The 19,677-nt window shown below is 49.3% G+C and overlaps 2 protein-coding genes and 1 long non-coding RNA gene across 3 annotated transcripts; 2 read left to right on the top strand and 1 right to left on the bottom strand.

Moving 5' to 3' along the window:
- Nucleotides 1-4,324: 4,324 nt before the first annotated feature.
- On the bottom strand, nt 4,325-6,862 carry LOC111819235 (uncharacterized). Its single transcript, XR_002822978.1, has 3 exons — nt 6,687-6,862; nt 5,717-5,787; nt 4,325-4,835 (listed from the first exon to the last, which is right to left on the bottom strand). It is a non-coding gene; the product is annotated as an uncharacterized LOC111819235 (long non-coding RNA).
- Nucleotides 6,863-7,139: 277 nt separating this feature from the next.
- FKBPL (FKBP prolyl isomerase like) lies at nt 7,140-8,450 on the top strand. The gene is made up of 2 exons (XM_004390778.3): nt 7,140-7,197; nt 7,309-8,450. The coding sequence occupies exon 2, from the start codon at nt 7,383-7,385 to the stop codon at nt 8,424-8,426; it is 1,044 nt and encodes a 347-aa protein (XP_004390835.1). The 5' UTR covers nt 7,140-7,197; nt 7,309-7,382; the 3' UTR covers nt 8,427-8,450.
- Nucleotides 8,451-8,989: 539 nt separating this feature from the next.
- ATF6B (activating transcription factor 6 beta) lies at nt 8,990-18,777 on the top strand. The gene is made up of 18 exons (XM_012559832.1): nt 8,990-9,106; nt 9,474-9,553; nt 9,694-9,772; nt 10,035-10,126; nt 10,652-10,787; nt 13,683-13,768; nt 13,908-14,043; nt 14,135-14,266; nt 14,428-14,561; nt 15,228-15,413; nt 15,502-15,593; nt 16,035-16,214; nt 16,367-16,474; nt 16,689-16,770; nt 16,984-17,054; nt 17,278-17,389; nt 17,529-17,613; nt 18,117-18,777. Exons 1-18 carry the CDS (start codon nt 8,992-8,994, stop codon nt 18,344-18,346), a joined length of 2,136 nt encoding a protein of 711 aa, XP_012415286.1. The 5' UTR covers nt 8,990-8,991; the 3' UTR covers nt 18,347-18,777.
- The last annotated feature ends 900 nt before the right edge of the window (nt 18,778-19,677 follow it).

The raw sequence follows: 19,677 nt of genomic DNA, 5'->3' as shown, positions 1-19,677 counted from the left end.
TTATATGAGATCACTCCCGTGACTGAATTTGCTGTGAGTAGCCAATCAGCTGAAAGGGAGTTTCCTTGGAGGTGTGGCCTGCATCAAATATAAGCAGACTTCTGGCCTTTTTCTTGCTCTGGATCCTGCAGCTGCCTCCTGTTTGTCTGACTTCCAGTTCTTGGGATTTGAGCTATCAGCTTATCTGCCAATCTTGGGATTTTCGATCTTCACAGCCTGTGAGAGGAGCCCTACTCTCCAACCTGCCGATCTTGGGTTCACCAGACCCTGCGGCTACATGGATCGGGAGAAGCCTCTATCCTAATCCAAGGACTTGGGACATTCCAGCCTTTACAATCGTGTGAGCTGTTTCTTTGATGTAAATAGATATGTATATATATTTATACACTTTACTGGTTTTGCTTCTCTAGAGAACCCAGCCTAAGACACCCACCTAGCTCTCCATCTATTGGCTCTATCACTATTCATTGTCTTTCGATTGTCTCAGTTTCTCACTTGGCTCTATATTCTGTTGACCCATCTCCTTTTGAAACACTTTGTTGGTGGTGGTGGTGGTGGTTGCCATCAAGTCGATTCCGACTCACAGCAACCTTATGTGTGTAGAGTAGAACAGCTTCATAGGGTTTTCAAAGCTCTGATCCTTCAGAAGCAGATCACCAGGCCTGTCTTCTGAGGCACCTCTGGGCAAGTTTGAAACATCAACCTTTCAGCTAGTAGTAGCTTAAAAGTAGCTAGTAGAGTTTAACAGTTTGTGCCAACCCGACCCCTGCCCCCCCAATACACTTTGACTCTGGTCAAATCCAACTCTGCCTACTCCAACAGCTGAATGTGCCTGAAGAAAACACACACAATCATATTGACTGATTTCACTTCCAGTGGGCCTGCAAGCCCATATTTTCCTAGTAGGTTCACATCCCCCAAATCAGAGACCACAGTTTCACAAGATGACGACCTTTCTTCCCATTTCAGTGACAAAATGGGAGCTTTCAGAAGACAATTTCCTCATGGTCCCGCCCCAAATCCACCAGCCTACCTGCATCTCTGCATATTCACTGCCTTCCCCCTGTCACCACAAAGAAAGTGATCTGTCCTCCCCAACCCGCAGTCTGTTCATTGGGGCCACATTTCTTCTCACCTGCTAACCTGCATGATTAGTTTTCTCCTCTTTTCTGAAACATTCCCATTATCATATAAACATGCTAAAATATGCTTCATCTTTGAGGGAAAAACAAAACAAAACCTCTTTTGATACTTATCTATGTAGTAAAACACAACGTTCAGAATAGTTGTTACCTCTTGTTGAGAGAGGAGATCTGATTGGGGAGGGGCACTCAGGGAGTTTCAGTGATACTGGGGACATTTTATTTCTTAAGCTGCACGAGGTTCATTTAATTATGCTTTGTAATATGCATGTATATTATATATGCACGTATAAAGAGCCTAGGTGGTGCAATGGTTAAACGCTCAGCTGTCAACAAAAGGGTTCGCGGTTCAAATTCACCCAGCGGCTCCACGGGAGAAAGATCTGGCAATCTGCTCCTGGCAATCTGCCTTCATAAAGATTACAGCCAAGAAATCTCTATGTGGCAGTTCCACTCTGTCACATACAATTGCTGGCACACAACAACAACCACACTGCTTGGTACAGAGGAGGTTTTCAGTAAAGATTTGTTGAATGACTAAATGAATAAGTAGCTCATGGAGTTGTGTGAGAAGATGAGATGATATATATGAGACACCTAGCACAATGCCTGGCACATGCTGAGAGTTCGGTAGAGAGCAGCTCTTATCATTAAACACTTCTCTGCTGCAAAGTTGGCCTTTCGCTGCCTCTGAAAACCCTGCCTATAAGGGAAGCACAAGCGAAATGTTTCAGGAGCAAAGAGGAGGGAGGAACAATTTTGACACAAATCCCAGCAGAACTAAAAACCACAGAAACCACCAAAGCTAAACAGAAGGGGAAATTTATTTAGCCTTTGGAAGACTAGAATTTTTGTGTCACATTCGATGATAAATGGCAGAGAATAAGTGCAGCATATGGTTCCATGTGGTAAGCATGGAGTGCAGAGAAATGTGAGGGTGTAAAAACTTCCAGCCAGCTTGATGCCTGGTGAACAGCGCCACAAACGAATATTCTGGGAAAGCTGAGATTGACATGCTGGAGATGAATAATACTGAGTGTAAAGTGACTTTGCTTTCTTTATCTTTCCTGCCTCATGCTGGTTCCTCCACCTGAAAAAAAAAAAAAAATCCCTTCAATCCCTTCAGTGTCTGCATGTCAAAATCATGCCCATCCTTCAAAGCTCAACTTTCCAAACTCCTTTGTGACACTTTTTCAGATCACTCTCTGTTGGAAATTATATTCCCTGCCACTTGTCCCTTTTGCCCTTATACCTGGGGCATTTGTTAACTATGACCCTTTATCCATAGTAGACTGCTGGTAAGGATCCTGTTGTATTTCACTGATGAATTCCAGGTAGTCAGTAAGGATTATAGAACCAGTAGAAAAAGACTCGTACTCCACCCATTTAGAGGGCAAGTGTCATATGCGTGCAGGGACAACGCCAACCAACCACCACCTCACAAACTACCTTGCACCAGCCTTTGAACCTCTCCTTGGGCTCTGCCTTCAGTTTAGATTTTTTTTTTAAGTGTAGTTTATTTTTTAAGGAAGCTATCTATGTAATTCTGCACTTTTTTATTGTGGTAAAATATATATAACCAAACATTTGCCATTTCAACATTTTTTACATGTACAGTTCAGTGACATTAATTACGCTCATGTTGTGCAACCATTATCCATTTCCCAATTTTTCCATTGCCTTGACAGAAACTCTGTGCCCCCTAAGCAATGACTCCCCCTTCGCCCTTCCCTCCTGCCCCTGGTAACCACTAATAAACTTTGGTCTCTATACCCTTGCCTATTCTACATATTTCATGTAAGTGTGATCATACAATATTTGTCCTTTTGTGACTGACTGATTTCACTCGCCATAATGTTTTCAAGGTTCATTCATGTCATAGCATGTATCAGGACTTCATTTCTCTTTCTGGCTGAGTAATATTCCAATGTATGTATATTTCACGTTTTGTTTATCCAATCATCTATTGATGGACATTTAGGTTGTTTCCACCTTTTGGCTATTGTGAACAGTGCTACAATGAACATTAGTGTACAGGTTTCTGTTTGTGCTTATGCTTTCAATTCTTTTGGGTATATACCTAAGAGTGAAATTGTTGGGTCATATGGTAGTTCTTTGTTTAAGTTGAGGAACTTCCTGACAGTTTTCCACAGTGCCTGCACCACTTTACTATCCCACCGGTAATGGATGAGGGTTCCAATTTCTCCATATCCTCACAACACTTGTTGTATTACATTTTATTTTAAATCATACCCATCCTAGTGGGGGTGAGGTGGGCTTTTACTGTTGTTTTGTTTTGCATTTCCCTAATGACTAATGATGCTGAGCATTTTTTCATGCGTTTACTGGCCATTTGTATATCTTCTTTGGTGAAATGTCTATTCAAGTCCTTTGCCCATTTTTTGATTGGATTGTTTGTTTTTTTGTTGTTAAGTTGTATGAGTTCATAATACATTCTGGATATCAGGTTAGATCTTTAATGAAGGCAAAACTGTGCCCTTGTTGGGTAAGGCAAGGAAAGTAGCAGAATGTGGCCAGATCCTCTGAGCCAGCTTGTAAGGAGGAGTCTCAGAAAGAAGGAAGGGACTCCAGGTGGTTGTGTAAATACATTTATTTTCAGTGTTTTATTCTCCAGTAGGAGGCTGGGTGGCACAAGCAGTTTGCGATCAGCTGCTAACCGTAAGTTTGACATTCAAACCCACCTAGCACCTCTTCAGAAGAAAGGCCTGGTGATCTGCTTCCGTAAAGATTACAGCCAAGAAAACCCTATAGAGTAGTTCTACTCTGTAACACCTGGGGTTGCCGTGAGTCGGGGGTGGACTCAACAGCAGCTAACAACAACAACAATTCTCCAGGTAGGAGTCCTGGGTGGTGCAAATGGTTAACTATTCAACTACTAACCAAAGGTTGGCAGTTCAAACCTACCCAAAGTTGCCTCAAAAGAAAAGCTTGGTGATCTGCTTCTGAAAGTTCACAGCCTTGAAAATCCTATGGAGCGTAGTTTTACTCTGCACACATGGGGACGTCATGAATTGGAACTGACTTGATGGCAGCTGGTTTTTGGTTTGGTATTCTCCAGGTAAATCCTCAGAAACGTGACAGATATGGGTTTCCCCTTGAGAAAGGCATCAACTGCCCCCTATAGTGAGGAGGGGAGAATTTTTCAGAATGAGACTCCCTTTTGACAATCACAGACAGCAGAATCAGTGTCCCTACCCCAAGTCCCATTCTCTCAGATGTCTCTTTGACTTTGTTAACCCAGAGCTTCCCATAATTTCCAGAGGTGCCTGTATGCTCCTCCCTCCAGGTTAATTCCTGCAACACCAAAGGCAGAGAGTGGGCAGAAGGACACTTGTAGTGAGAGGAAGGGTTTGGATCTTGTCACCTGGGGAATGGTGAGAATCCTTTTCATCTTTCCTCCTCAAGCCTACCCTTCTTCCATTTCATTCTCAAATCTTTAGGGGAAAAGGAAGAGACGTTGCTTCTTCTTCATTCCGGAATCTAAGCCTCTGTCTCAATAGATAAGCAGTTTTTCATTTGTCTTACTCTTCTTGTGTCTTCTTCAGACCCCATGTTCTCTAGCAAGGCTGGGGATGTAATCCTTTTGACTTGTTTCTGTTTTCCTTTCTGAGTCCTTGGTGGCTGCCCCCAGAAGGTTGAGCCCTGGCATAATGAGAGTCCAGGGACAGGAAGCTGGGAGAGAGCAAGTAGTGTGAGTCAGTCAACATTCATACAGTATCTATACTTTAGGGGAGAGCCCTTATACTCTTCTCCATTTCTGAGTATTCATATGGTGGCCCCTTTCTAGTCCTGTTTTTCTCAAGCTTAGACCTGGGGGAATCCGCAGACTTGTGGCTATCTTCTCTGGGGACGTCTGAATACTTTTCTAAAGATTTAAAGTTTTGTGCTTTCATTTTGATGGGTTACTTTTAAAAAAATGAAAATGTTTGCACCTTGGGTGATTTAGATTACTCTTTCAGGTATTTCAGTGCTTATGTCTGTGTTTGTATTTATAATCAGAATGGTGACAAGGGATCCCCTAAAGAGACAAAGCTGACTGTTTAATTCAGTGTTTCTCAGTATGAGGCCTACAGGTATGGTTCTCTGAGGTCCAGCTCCAACTCGTTCTTTAGATGGCAGCAAAAATGTCACCTTCTCAAGGAATGTTCCCTCATTGCCATTATTCACATTCATAGCACCTCACACTTCTTCATATCACTGTAATTACTTACTGTCTTTGGCCAGACTATAAGCTCCAAGAGGGCAGGAACTGTGTCTGTCTCATTCACCTACGTATCCCCAATTCCTAGCATGCTGCCTGGCACATAGCAGGTGCTCGATATACATTTGTTGACTGAATGAATGGAGAAGGAAGTGAGACACAAAGGAAATAGGAAACAAGGTCCTTGTCCTGTGGAGTGTGCTGGAACTGAAAAGTACACACACAAAACAACTAGAGAACATTAGAAAGCAATACATTTGTTAACAGAGTACAATTTATTTTAGTACAGAGAAGCTGATCATTAAAGGGTCATTGTAGTGACCCTCTCAGTTAAGACACACATTATACACACCAGCAATCTTTGTCCAGGGATTAGGGTGTAACCAAATCTTATGTGACTCATTTTAAACTGCCAGCCTTTCCCTGAAACGGTAAGGAGAAAGGGGAGGGAGGAAAGGTGGATTAATTTTTGTTAGGAGCCCAGGGAATCCAAGCATCCGAGTAGTGGCGACTCAGCCTGTACAGGGTGCTGGACTAGCAAGGCTGAATCACAAAAGGGAGGAGGACCAGTTTTCCATTGCTACAGCAATGGAGCAGGTTATACCAGTTGTACATGCAAAATGTAGGACAAACTGAAGGGGCACAGAACAAGGAGTCAAGAGAATGGGATGAAGATATTCTAGAATCACGTTATTCAAAGTGTGATCCACGGACCAGCAGCACTAGCATCATTTGGGAGCTTGTTAGACATGTAGAATCACAGGTCCCAGCTCAGACCTCCTATATCATAATCTGCAAGCCACAAGTTCTCCAGGTGATACGTGTGCACGTTAAAGTTTGAGAAGCACTGTCTAAGATTTCTTGATGTAGGAGAGCTTGAAAAGCCACAAGGAATATGATCGAAAAGGTAAAGAGAAGTCTCAGGTGGCTCTCCAAGAGAATAGGGCTGTCAAGGAGAAAAAGACTTGAGGGCTTATCTTGGAGCACTCTGGGACTGAACGGTGTAAGGAGCAGGCAGGGATTGACCGTGGCTGGGAGCCCTGGTGTCAAAGCGGTTAAAACTCGGATGCTAACCAAAAAGTCCACCAGCCGCTCCCTGGAGACCCTATGGGGCAGTTCTTCTCTGTTCTACAGGGTCGCTGTGAGTTGAAACCGACTCGACGGCAACGGTTTTGTTGTTTTTTTTTGGGGGGGGGGGGCGAGGGTGGTTGGAGCCCGTAACGGGAATAATAAGAGCACAGGCGGGTCTGAGGTCTGCCAGATAAAAGGACTGGTCTGCCGCTACTATCATTCACCACCACCCCCGCCACCCTCCGACCCACCTTCATTCGCCCAAGTCTCCCATTCCAAGACTTCTTCAGACTTAAGACTCAGAACAACCTGGCCGGTCAGAATCCTGGCCTAAACTGGTTGCTAAGGCCTGGAGCTTCCCTGTTGAGTGGGAAATGATGTCACGCCCAATGGGCGGGGTAACCAGACTCCTTCCTTCTCCCGATTGGCTGCCAGGAATTTGAGTTGTTTCGCCGTCTTGCGGGTCGCGGGGTTGCCTGTCAGCTTCTCTCCGGCTTGCCGGTGCCTCCCAGACAGTCCTCTCCACTTGGGGCAATACTCTGAGGACCGTATTCAGTGAGCACTTAGCTTCGGAAGGAGACATATTTCGAATGGCCCGGTTATTGCCACCGGAGAGGCGCTTCGGCCTCTCGTGTGTTTTTTTATCCTATTGGCTTTCCGTAGTTGGGGCGGGTACCTGAACAACGCGGGGAATTGTGGAATTTATGGTTTTAGATAAGGTCGTGGTGCAACGGAGGCTCGAATAGGGCAGAGAATTTGGGGGTGAGTGGGTGGGGGACTTTCAGCACCGGGGGCCTGGTTCTGAGAGGGATGGGCGAGAGAGGAATCTAAATAAGAATTTTGCAATTGGCATTGTTTTGATTTTCTCTTCAGCTGCTGACCTGAATCTGGTCCCACCCTCTTCGACTAAAACTACCCGCCCATGGTGGAAGGGACCAGACGGCCAAATGGAGATGCCACCAGGCAATCCAGAGGGAGAGAAGGACACCTCACAACCGCAAGAACAATGGAAAAAGAACTCCCGGGAGAATCTTGGTTCAACTACTCAGATTAGGCAGCAGCCCAGAGACCCTCCTACTGAAATCCTTGAGCTGGGCCCAGATCCGATCAGTCAAATTCTCGAGAATCCTCAAGGGACTGAAAAACTGGCCGCTGAACTTGAAGGAGACTCTGATAGGTCTCATGGATCAGCCAGTGAGCTGCCAGAGCCCTTTCAAGCTTCTAATCTCTGGCACTGTCCTGATGGGAGCTTCATCAAGAAGATAGTAATCAGCGGCCAAGGATTGGATAAACCCAAGCTGGGCTCCCGCTGCCGGGTACTGGTTTTGGGGTTTCCTTTTGGGTCAGGACTGCCAGAGGGCTGGACAGAGCTAACTTTGGGGATAGGGCCGTGGAGGGAGGAAACTTGGGGAGAGCTCTTAGAGAAATGTTTGGAGTCCATGTGTCAAGGTGAGGAGGCAGAGCTTCAGATCCCTGGGCACCCTGGACCTCCTGTCAGGCTCACACTGGCCTCCTTCACTCAGGGCCGGGACTCTTGGGAGCTGGAGGCCAGCGAAAAGGAGGCTCTGGCTAGGGAAGAACGTGCTCAAGGCACAGAATTATTTCGAGCTGGGAACCCTGAGGGGGCTGCCCGGTGCTATGGACGGGCTCTTAGGCTGCTGCTGACTTTACCCCCACCTGGCCCTCCAGAACGCACTGCCCTTCATGCCAATCTGGCTGCCTGTCAGCTGCTGCTAGGGCAGCCCCAGTTGGCAGTCCAGAGCTGTGACAGGGTGCTGGAGCGAGACCCTGGCCATTTGAAGGCCTTGTACCGAAGGGGGGTTGCCCAAGCTGCCCTTGGGAACCTGGAAAAAGCAACTGATGACCTCAAGAAGGTGTTGGTGATAGACCCAAAGAACCGGGCAGCTCAAGAGGAGCTGGAAAAGGTGGTCATTCAGGGGAAGAAACAGGATGCTGGGCTGGCTCAGGGTCTACGCAAGATGTTCGGCTGATTAAAGGTTCAACCTTAAAAGAGACAGAAACCTGTGACTTGTGGTCTGTGCTGTGAGATTTTTGGGGGGCTTAGAGGGAGGGTTTCACCCCATATCCCATTCCCAGCTTCTGTCTTCCTAGAGGAGATAGCAGTGGTCTCGTTGCACCTCTTTACCTTTTTAAATTTTTATATGGTTACGTGTGCTTCATTTGTGTGTGTGGCGGGGGGAAGGGGTGTTGCTTGTCAATTTCCAACGTCTAGGTAGCTGTCTGAACTTAAAAACTTAGGAATGGTTGAGGGAAAGGGCGGATCTTTAAATCCTGAGGACTACAGCTCCCAAGAGGCTTTTTATCGCTGGGACCGGTTTGGCGCATGCGCAAATTTTACACCCGGGTACGGTGGAACCGCCGCCCGCCTTCTGCCGTGCTCCTATTGGCCGGGCCTGTACAGCCACCTCGTCTATTGATCCATGTGCTCAGCACCCCGGTCTCTTAATGGTCGGTAGAGCTTTCGGGACGCCCTTTTTTTTTCAAGAGTCAACTGATTAGTTACGACGGGGAAAGGCGGGCCTTGGGCACCGTCTGATGGTTGGGGGGTGGGGGGGAAAGATGGCGGAGCTAATGCTCCTCAGCGAGATTGCCGACCCGACGCGTTTCTTCACGGACAACCTGCTGAACCCGGAGGACTGGGGTCTGCGGAGTGAGGGCTCGGGGATGGGAGGGGGCTGTGGCAAACCGTGCCCCTGAGGCACACGGGAAGGAAGCGGAAGCCCGAAGAGGAAGGCTGGGCAAATACGGAATCCACCATCTAAGGGAGGGCGGAGCAGGGGGGCTCGCTGTGCGTTCGAGGGCTGTGGGAGTCGGGGAAGACCTCCATTCGCTGCTGGAACACTGAGTTGTTCCGGAGTCGGGGAAGGAGGAACAGAAGCTCTATGGCTGTATCACTTTTCAAGTGGGCGGGCGGTGGGTCTGGCAGGGCCGAGCCAATGAGGGATGGGCGGGGGCTTGTGTGCCTATCTGTAGGCTGGGCCACTGGACGACCCCTAGACGCTCCTCACCCTTTGCAGACTGTACCCTGTATACTGGCCTGGATGAAGTGGCCGAGGAGCAGACGCAGCTCTTCCGTTGCCTGGAGCAGGATGTCCCGGTATTGATCCCCCAGCCTTGTCTCTAACCCTTGGTGGGTGGGAGTGGGCCTAGAACCGGGACTCATCCCCAGGCTAGGTCTCATCTGAAGCCACTCCTTCTTTCTCACATTCTTCCGCTCTGATTCCTTCCCTTTTTCAGTTTGACAGCAGCTCCCTGGACGTGGGGATGGATGCTAGTCCCCCTGAACCTCCATGGGACCCCCTTCCTCTCTTCCCAGGTAGAACATCCTTTGTGGTTTCCTCATCCTTCCAGAAACCCTCATCTTCTCACCGTTTCCCAGGAACTATGAAATATATAATTCCCTGTATCCTCACACCACCTCTCTGTAATTACCATGCACTCTTCTCCCCTTTAATCCCTTAGGTTTGTTCCTTTCCCCTTTTTCTAGTGGGGGAATTCCCACCCCCATGCCCTTGGACACTTTCTGGACTCTTCTCAGGCTCTGCTTTCTGGTTATTTTCTAACCCCTTTTTTTTCAGATCTTCAGGTGAAGTCTGAACCATCCTCCCCCTGCTCTTCCTCCTCCCTCAGTTCTGAATCATCACGTCTCTCCACAGAGCCCTCCAGCCAGGTGAGAAAGCCCTGTCCTTGTACTTGCTCTCTGTGGCAGGGACTCTGCTCCATACCCTTCACCCATAGGTACTGATGAAATGATTTGTGTGCTGTGAGTCCACAGGGTGAGGTGCTCTTCTTCCTTGCCTTTGCTGTTTCTGTGATGCCTTCACATCTCCATTCTGTCTAAAAGTGTAAACAGAGTCTTTTCAATATACAGAGATATGAGTAGCAGTGGTGGGGCTGGGAAGAAGAGAGTTGTTAATTGCTGAAAATTCTGGAACTGCTTCTTGCCAGGGTGCCTACTCTAAGGCAATATTTGAAATCTTGAGACTTCAACCCTCCCACAAATAGAGTAGAAAGAGAGAATAAGGGACCAGAGATAGCTTAGGGAGATGCTCCGTACCATTCAAACCAGAATGTTGAACAAGTGGTGATTTGTAAGCACTGAAGCTTTTGTTCTTGCTCTGACTCTCAACACCTCTCTTGTTTTTTTTTTTCCCCCCTTCTTTCTGCCTCCTGCCCTACCCCTACTCTCACCCAGACCCCTGGTGTAGGGGAGGTGCTGGATGTGAAGACAGAGTCCTTAGCACCCCCATTCTGCCTCCTGGGAGATGGTCCAACATCCCCATTTGGAACCGTCCAGATCAATGTGGGCCCTACCTCTGATGATCCCTCAGGTAATAACAGCCTGCCACTATCCCTAGTCTCCTAGTCTTGACCAAGGTGGAGTGAGAGTGTATGTGTGTGTGTATGTGTGTAGATGGGGGCAGCAGGACAGAGAGGAAAAGGTGGAGGGAGGGGAAATGGCAGATAACCAAAAAGAGGCCAGGAGGGAGAGGAAGAAATTTAGGAAACCACAGCAAGGGCAGTATTGAGGAGATGGAGATGATTTTTCTTTTTCCTAGTATCCTGTTGTGTGATTTAACTTCTTACGATTTTGCATTTTTTTTAAAACTTAGGAACAAAATTTAGGGCATATCATTTATGTTACTCCCCCCCCCACCCCACCCCCAGCATTTTATTATAAAAATTTCCAGATGTACAGAAAAGGTGGAATACCATATACCCAACTCATAGATTCTACAATTAACGTTACTTATACTCTTTAAAAGCGTTCTCAAGTTTATTTTCTCTTGTGTCAGTAAACATTGGATTGAGCACCTACTCCATGCCAGGTACTGGACAGGGTGCTGGGGATGCAAAGGTGAACAAGAAGTGACACCATGCTGACTTGAATTTTGCAGTGTAGTAGGGTGGGGGGGCAGGGGGGTTGGTGGTAGAGGAGAAAGACAAGTATCAGTCAGGACAGGTGTGGTATCTCTAGGGTAGAGCTCATCAGGGTGTTCCATGAAAGTTTATAAAAGGGGGTGTCTTAGTTTCCTAGTGGTGCTGTAACAGAAATGCCACAAGTGGGTGGCTTTAAGAAACAGAAATTTATTTTCTCACAGTTCAGGAGGCTAGAAGTCTGAATTCAGGGCAACAGCTCTAGGGGAAGGCACTCTCTCTCTCTGTCAGCTCTGGGGGAAGATCCTTGTCTCTTCCATCATTCCTCAGTTCCTTCATGATCTTCACATGGCGTGGCATCTATCTTGTCCTGTTTGTGCTTGGTTGTCTCTCTGTCTATACTGCTTTTTGTAACTCGGGAGTGATTAGGTTTAGGACACATTCTACACTGATAGGCCCTCATTAACATAACCAAGCAAACCCCATTTCCAAGTAGGATTATATCCATATGTATAGGAGTTAGGATTCCAGCACATGTTTTGGGGGACACATTTCAGTCCATATCAGGAGGCATCTCACCTGGATCGGGGCTGTAATCTTTACAGAGGCAGACTGCGGCATCTTTCTCCCGTGGAGCAGCTGGTGGGTTCGAACTAGCAACCTTTTGGTTGGCAGCCAAGCCCTTTAACTACTGTACCACCAGGGCTCCTAGAACATAGGAGTGGAGAAGTATAGTACACCCATCCAGTGGCACTGTGGAAGAAAAGACCTGGTGGTCTGCTTTCATTAATATTACAGCCAAGAAAACACTATAGAGCAGTTCTGCTCTATAACACATAGGGTCACCATGAGTTGGAATCAGCTCGACTGCAATTTAGGTATTTTTTTGAGGGTCTGTATTTATCACTTTGCTAGACATGAAACATAAGGTATAATCCTTGCTTTTGGAGAGTCTTGTGAGGGTTGTAACATGTTATGGTTAAATAGTTCTAATAGTGGTCACCTCTGGAGAGGAGGGGACATGGGTGACTGGGGAACAGAAAAGAGAAGGAGATTCACTTTTGACTGAATTCCTTTTTGTACCTTTGGAATTTTGTATCGTAGGACTGTATTACCTATTCAAAAATGTAAATTGAGTTGAAATTATAAAGTAGCAATATTAGTTGACCATGTAATTACCAAAATGAGTGGTGTGAACCAGAGGTGGTGACTGACTGGTGAGCTTTGGGCTGAATCTGGCTCTCACATGGGTTTTGTTTCACTCACATGGAGCCTAACGTTGGTTTTCATGGAGCGATCAACAAGTTTTTTAAGATAATCTGAACAGAGACCATGCAGGCTCACAGGTGACTGGGCTTTGAGATTAGGTGTCTGGGAGGCTGACAAGGTGAGCAGTCCAGGATGGAGGGGTGATAACAGCATTGGGATAGTGGCTCAGTGTCCCAGGGCTGCCATGAGAAAATACCACAAGTGGGCAGTTTTAAGGAACAGAAACTTATTTTTCTTACAGTTCTGAAGGCTAGAGGTCCAAATCAGGGTCTCAGCTGTTTCAGCCTCTTCTGTGGGCCTCTCTCCTAGTTTCCAGGGGCTGTGGCAATCCTTTGTTCCTTTGCTGCTTATAGATGCACCTGCCTGTTGTCACATGACATTTATATTCCCCCTGTCTGTCACTCCCTTTTTGTAAGACACTACTCAGAATGAATTAGGGTTAGGACCCATGCTACTCCTGTATGACCTCATTTGACCCAACTGGTAACAAAAGAAAAACTGCATTTCCACAAACAAGATCACATTTATAGGTACAGAAGTTAGGACTTCAGTATATCTTTTAGGGGGACATAATTCAATCCCTAATAGATAAGATGAGATGGAAATCCAGGAGGATAGGAATTTGGGCCCATATGAATGCTGGAGATTCCTCCTGCTTGATCCTCCTCTATGTGATTGGACTAGGTCTCTGAGGACGACAGGGACAGGCAGAAGGCTAAGATAGCCTGAGGAAAGTTGAGCAGTGTTGAGAAAAATCAGAGGAGCCATTGAAGGAGAAAGGAAAATGTTAGGCAAAGAAGTAGGAGGAGAGCCAGCAGATTAGCAGCTGAATGTCTTCTTCGTCTGGATTGCGTGCCTCGGGCCAGAATGGTATATTTTAGGGATTTAAACTCCTGCCCACCTGAGGTGGATGTAAGTATTACAGAGGAGAAGAGTAGGGTTAGTAACAGGAAGGGTCATTTAAGGAGAAATGACTGTCTCCCATTTTCCCATCTTAATCCTCTTTCCCTTCAGCGTTTATCTGCTAGCCAGTTGTTTGTCTCATGCTTTCGCCCCCCCACCCCACTCCCTGCCCACAGATGTACAGACCAAGATAGAGCCTGTCTCTCCTTCTTCCTCCATCAACTCCGAGGCTTCCCTGCTCTCAGCAGACTCCCCCAACCAGGTGAGCATCAACTTCCCTTCCTCCCGCTGCAGGCACTCCAGTGAGCTTCTCTGACTCTCAGGGGTATGAGAGCTTTCTCTTCTTTAGCTCCTTCTCCTTGCCACTCCTGGCTAACATCTCTCTGGAATGCCCCACGTAGGCACTCCTAGGAGAGGAGGTACTGGAAGTGAAGACAGAGTCCCCAGTCCCTCCAGGGTGCCTCCTGCAGGATGTCCCGACCTCCCCATTTGGAGCTGTCCAGATCAGCATGGGCCCATCCCCTGATGGCTCCTCAGGTAATTGGGCCTCCGGCCACCTGGGGTCCCTGGCAAGAGGCCTGTAGTCCTGATCTTCCTTGCTTTCTTCCTTCCTCTCACTTTCCTGTAGGCAAAGCCCTGTCCACACGGAAGCCACCACTGCAGCCCAAACCTGTGATGATAACCACCGTCCCACTGCCACCCAGAGCTGTGCCTCCTAGCACCACTGTCCTTCTGCAGCACCTCGTCCAGCCACCCCCGGGTACTGAAGAAGGAGAGAAGGAGAGGGGCTGGATGGGTCTTCTCAGGGAGCTCACAGCTTCTAAGGCTTCTAGCCCTTAGGTGCTCAGGTATGGGTGTGGACACAAGAGCCCTGCCTGACTCATGGCTCTCTGACCTCTCTCTCCTGTTCTGTTGCTCCAGTGTCCCCAGTTGTCCTTATCCAGGGTGCTATTCGAGTCCAGCCTGAGGGGCCAACCCCTCCTGCTCCACGACCTGAGAGGAAGAGTATTGTCCCAGCTCCTATGCCTGGGAACTCCTGCCCACCGGAAGTGGATGTAACTATTGGGGAGGAGAAGGGCAGAGTTGGTAATAGGAAGAAAAGAGAGAAGTTTGTCATGGGAGAGAACTGTGAAAAAAGGGAGCTGAGAACTAGGAACAAAAAGTGAGGCAGTTGACCTATAAGATGTGGACCCCTGTTTATATATGAACATCAACCCCGTGAAGTTTTAGGGTCCTCAGATTTGCTATCACTACAGATGGCGAAATGGGGGTGGTCCTCAGTAGAGCAAAGGCAGGGAAGTCACACTGTATTATCGTTGAGACAATAGTTGGGGAGGGGGAGAAGCTGCCTCCTAGGGGAAAACCAGGTGAAGAATTCTTTAATTATAGCAAGATTAAACTTTGGACTTTAGAAAGGAAGACTCAGAAGAAGGAAACCCACCAAGGAAAGGAACCAAGGTTCTACCAGAATGGAGGAAGTTCCTCCTGCAGTCTAACTTCTCCCAGCTTTGAGGAACAGGAGCAGGGAGTGATTGAGAGAAGGATTCCTACTCTGGACTGCTTTTGTAGAGAGGAAAAACTCCTTTCTGGCTTTATAGGTGGGGGTTGTAAGGCAGGGGAAGGGCCCATGTTAGCTTTGGGTGGCCAGTCCCTGGAATTGGAGGCATGGTCCCCCTCTCCTACCCATCTTTCATTCTCTTTTTGATCTCCTGGTTGTGTAGGCAAAGCTGCTGAAGCGGCAGCAGCGGATGATTAAGAACCGGGAGTCGGCCTGCCAGTCCCGCAGGAAGAAGAAAGAGTATCTGCAGGGGCTGGAGGCGAGGTTGCAGGCAGTGCTGGCCGACAACCAGCAGCTGCGTCGGGAGAATGCTACCCTCCGCCGGCAGCTCGAGGCCCTGCTGGCTAAGGTAAGGCTGGTCTGTCCATGGGAGGCCAGCAGCAATACGGGCTTCCTTGGGATGCCTCACCCTCCTTGTCTCTTTCTTTGCACCTTAGAACAGCGAGCTCAAGTTGGGGTCTGGAAACAGGAAGGTGGTTTGCATCATGATCTTCCTTCTCTTCATTGCCTTCAACTTTGGGCCTGTCAGGTGAGACCCACCCCACCACCCCAGAACCTTCTGTGGTGGAGCCCACCCTTGCAGCGCCTGTTTGCCTGCTTTGTCGAGTCACTCATTCCACGCACACACAGACGGTTGTGGTCACCTTGGCACCGATGGTGTCTCTGGCTAGCCCCTTCTTGCTCCATCATTTCGTAAATTGTACGTCCTGGAGGAGATGATGGTGCTGATGTTGATAAAAATATTGACTTAAGCACTTAAAGTGAGTTCTAGGCTGTAACTTAAGGGTTCTCCTTTTCTCATGTGTCTTGGCTCTGTGAGGTAGGTACTGTTCTCATTCCCGTATTACAGATGAAAGACAGGCTTGTAGAGCAGACTGGGGTCCAGGCAGTCTGCCTGCAGAGCCCTCGTTCTTACCCAGACGCTCTCTAAAGCGGGGATTCCTCCTTGTGCTTTGTCCTTCTTCCACAGCATCAGTGAGCCTCCATCGGTTCCAGCCTCTCCTCGAGTGAGTGGGGAGGAACCTCGGCCCCGGAGACACCTGCTGGAGTTCTCAGAGCAAGAGCCAGCTCTTGGAGTCGCACCCGTACAGGGCTCCTCGCAGGGGCCTGAGGAGCCCCAGCCCAGCCCTGCAGGCCGACCCAGTTTTAGGTGAGGAGAGAACGAGGGCCCCCTCTCCTTTGGGGGTGCCCTTTCTTTTTGGGGAGAGCCAGAGCTGTTCTCTTGCTGTCATTGCTTTGTTGTCTGTCACTGTGGGAGTGCTGGCAGCCTCTGATCGTTGCTTCCTCCTGGTCTCACTCCAGGAACCTGACAGCCTTCCCCGGGGGTGCCAAGGAGCTGCTGCTGAGAGACCTGGACCAGCTCTTTCTTTCCTCTGATTGCCGTCACTTTAACCGAACTGAGTCCCTGAGGTGTGGGGGATTTATGGCTGGGGCTGAGCGTTTCTGCCCCTGCCCTCCCTGCCTGCTTCCCTCCCTCCTCGAGGCCCCTCCACAGATGGCCTGGCTGTCCTCGTGTGCTGAAGCACCAGCTCTCCTTGCCCTCTTGTCTCACTCCTGTATGCGGGCAAGGAAAGTGGGAGTCTTGGCCTGGCATGGTGGCATGAACCTTCCTCTGCCTTCCCAGGCTTGCGGATGAGTTGAGTGGATGGGTCCAGCGCCACCAGAGAGGCAGGCGGAAGATCCCTCAGAGGGCCCAGGAGAGACAGGTAGGAGGGGTGGGGCTGGTACAAGGATGGGCACATGAAGACGAGGGCTAAATGTCCTGCGGATTTTGAGTGGGTATCTTGTTGTGGAGGTGTGAGGGATTGTTTGGGGTAAGTGGTGGGGTGGATGTGAGGTGACATCAGCTTCCAGGGGCTGTCTGTCTCTTTCCCTTTTCCCTTTACCCTCTCCAAATCCTTAGATACCTCTCCTTCCAGAAGTCTCAGCTATGGAAGAAGTTGCCTCCAGTTAAGGCAGTCCCCACTCAACCCCCAGGGCCCCCAGAAAGGTGAGTACAGGAAGAGGGTGCTTGTTGGTTAACTGAGGCTCCACTCTAAAGAGCTGTGCCCCTAGGAGCTATCCTGTGCTCCCTGCTGTTCCACCTGTGGGATTATGCTCTCTTATTCTCTGGGGCCTCTTGTCTCTTTTTCTCTCATCCTCTTCCCCCTGCCCCTAGTGGGAACTGGGCCCTGGGCTTAGATCCTCCCAAATCCTGTTTCCCACCTGCCTAGGGGTTCTGTGGGCCAACTGCAGCTGTATCGCCACCCAGACCGTTCCCAGCCGGAGTTCCTGGATGCAATTGACCGGCGGGAAGACACATTTTATGTTGTCTCCTTCCGAAGGGTGAGACTTCTCCCTGCCCTATCTACATTCTCCTGTGTTGCCCAGCAGTCTGTCTTCAGAGGGACGGTGTAGAGTAGGGCCAGGGAACCTGTTGGTATCTTTTCCTCCATTCTCCTGGCCTGGCCCCTCTATTTCCCAGGATCACTTGCTGCTCCCAGCCATCAGCCACAATAAGACCTCTCGGCCTAAGATGTCCCTGGTGATGCCCGCCATGGCCCCCAATGGTAATTCGTTCCCTGCAGGGTATGAGAGGGTTACTCAAATTGAGGAAAGGGGAAGTCCAGATGGGGAGATCCAGCATGGGGAACTGAGGAGGAGAATTAGGGAGAGGAGTGGAACATCCCAGAGAAGTGCTAAACTCATAGGTGAGAAGAAGCAGGAAATGGGTGGAGAGAAAAACAATTCAGGAGACTTTGATGGGAGGAAGATGGAGGTGCTGGTCTTCCTTTGCCCAGGGTGCTTGGGTAGGTGGCTGGGCAGAGGGGAGCAGGCTGGGAACTTGCCAGACTCTCACTTCCTATTTTCCTCTTGACTTCCTCACCCCTGTGACCCCACTCTTATCTATGTCATTTTCTTTCTTTCTCGCTGCACCAAACTCCATCCCTGCTGTCCCCTTCAACTCCCCACATGGAGCCGCCTTCTCCTTGCCCTTTCCTTTCCTCCCTGCACACCTCTACTTTCCTGGCCCCTCCTCTGTATGTCACTCCTGACTTTCCCCTTCTCACAGAGACCCTGTCGGGCCGGGGGGCCACAGGGGACTATGAGGAGATGATGCAGATCGAGTGCGAGGTCATGGACACCAGGGTGATTCACATCAAGACCTCCACGGTGCCCCCCTCACTCCGAAAGCAGCCGTCCCCAACCCCCAGCAATACCACGAGGGGCCCCTTGCCAGCTCCTGCAGGCAGCCAGGCCCACCAGGCCTCCCACCAACCCCTCTACCTCAGTCACCCCTGACCTCGACAACTCACACTGACTTCAAATTGGGGAGTGGGGACTAGGGGTGACCAAGTGGGAATATTGCTCATTTCCCTGCTCCCGGGGCGTGGGGCAATCTGTCGAGGAAAGACAGGATATGAGGGTCAAGCACTTATTCGGAGGTAGGGGATTCACCTCTCCTCTCACCCCCTCTCATTTCGGTGGACACTCAGTCCCTGCTTCCTCCTTTGAGGGCATTAAATGAGCTTAAGTTTGGGGGTGGGCTCCTGCATACTTTTTATCCTTTTATTTGTCTGTTTGAGGGATGGGAATTGAGTCCCCAGGTGGGACAAGGGAAGTTTTACATTTCGGAGTTAGTTACTGGGAGTAAAGGAGGGGTGGTGGGGGGAGATCAGGTTTATGTGTGTGCGTATCTTCTTTTTTATTATTAAATAAACAATTTAGAGGGAGTTGAAGGAATGGTGGTTGCCTTCCTGCTGGGGTTGGGGAGTTTGGGGGAAGGTGTTTTTTATAGGGGCCAGCATCAAAGAACCAAGTACTGAAGACACAGCTGGCTCGGGTGGATTGGTTGTGGGATCACAAACTTTATGTCGTCCCCTTGCCCCTGCTCCTGCAATATGGGTATGTCTGTGTCTAGCAGGGGATCATGGGGTGCGGGGATGTCTCATGGTTTGATAAATCAGGAGATACTGATCTCCGGAATGTGTCTGAGTAAACAGGAGGGACGGGGCCCCACGCCCTTCAGGGTGAACAGCCTCTCTGGGTCCCCTGCTCTAGAGCAGGTTCCCTTCCCTCCCCTCGCTTTCTAGGGTGAACAGCTCGAACAAACAACATGAGCTGGGGCCAGAGGGCCCTGAGCTCAGGAAGCGGGGGACCACAGTGGAGAAGGGGGTAGTATTTGGGAGGGAAGGGGGATGTTGGGGGGTACCCTCTTAGCCCAGAGCTGGAGGAGACAGACTTGAGAGTCCAGGTGAAAGGAAAGGACGTGAGCAGGTCTGGCAGAACAGGCTGTGCATTCTGATTATGGTGAAGGGGAGCAGGAAAAGGGTGAGGAGCCAAGTGTCATCCCCAACCTGTGGGGATGCCTGGCCAGCAGCGCCTCAGGCTTGACCCTGCAAAAGGGTCCTGGGTCAGCTGGAGGGTGTTGGCTGGGCCTGGGCTCGGAGCCCAGATGACTGGACAGGGGCCGCCTGGGCCACAAGCCCAGCCTGAAGGACCTCACATGTCCAGCCAGGCTCTCCCCCAGCCCATTACTGTGTTTGGGGTAAAAACAGACTGAGTTACTATGACAACCTGGAACTGGGGCTCCCAGGATTTCGGCCTGTCCTCCCTCCAGAGGGCAGCCCTGG

Source organism: Trichechus manatus, unplaced genomic scaffold (assembly GCF_000243295.1).
Source record: "Trichechus manatus latirostris isolate Lorelei unplaced genomic scaffold, TriManLat1.0 scaffold00327, whole genome shotgun sequence".
NCBI lineage: Eukaryota > Metazoa > Chordata > Mammalia > Sirenia > Trichechidae > Trichechus > Trichechus manatus.
Note: the sequence above shows the minus strand (reverse complement) of the source record. Positions and strands in the feature narration are given on the sequence as shown.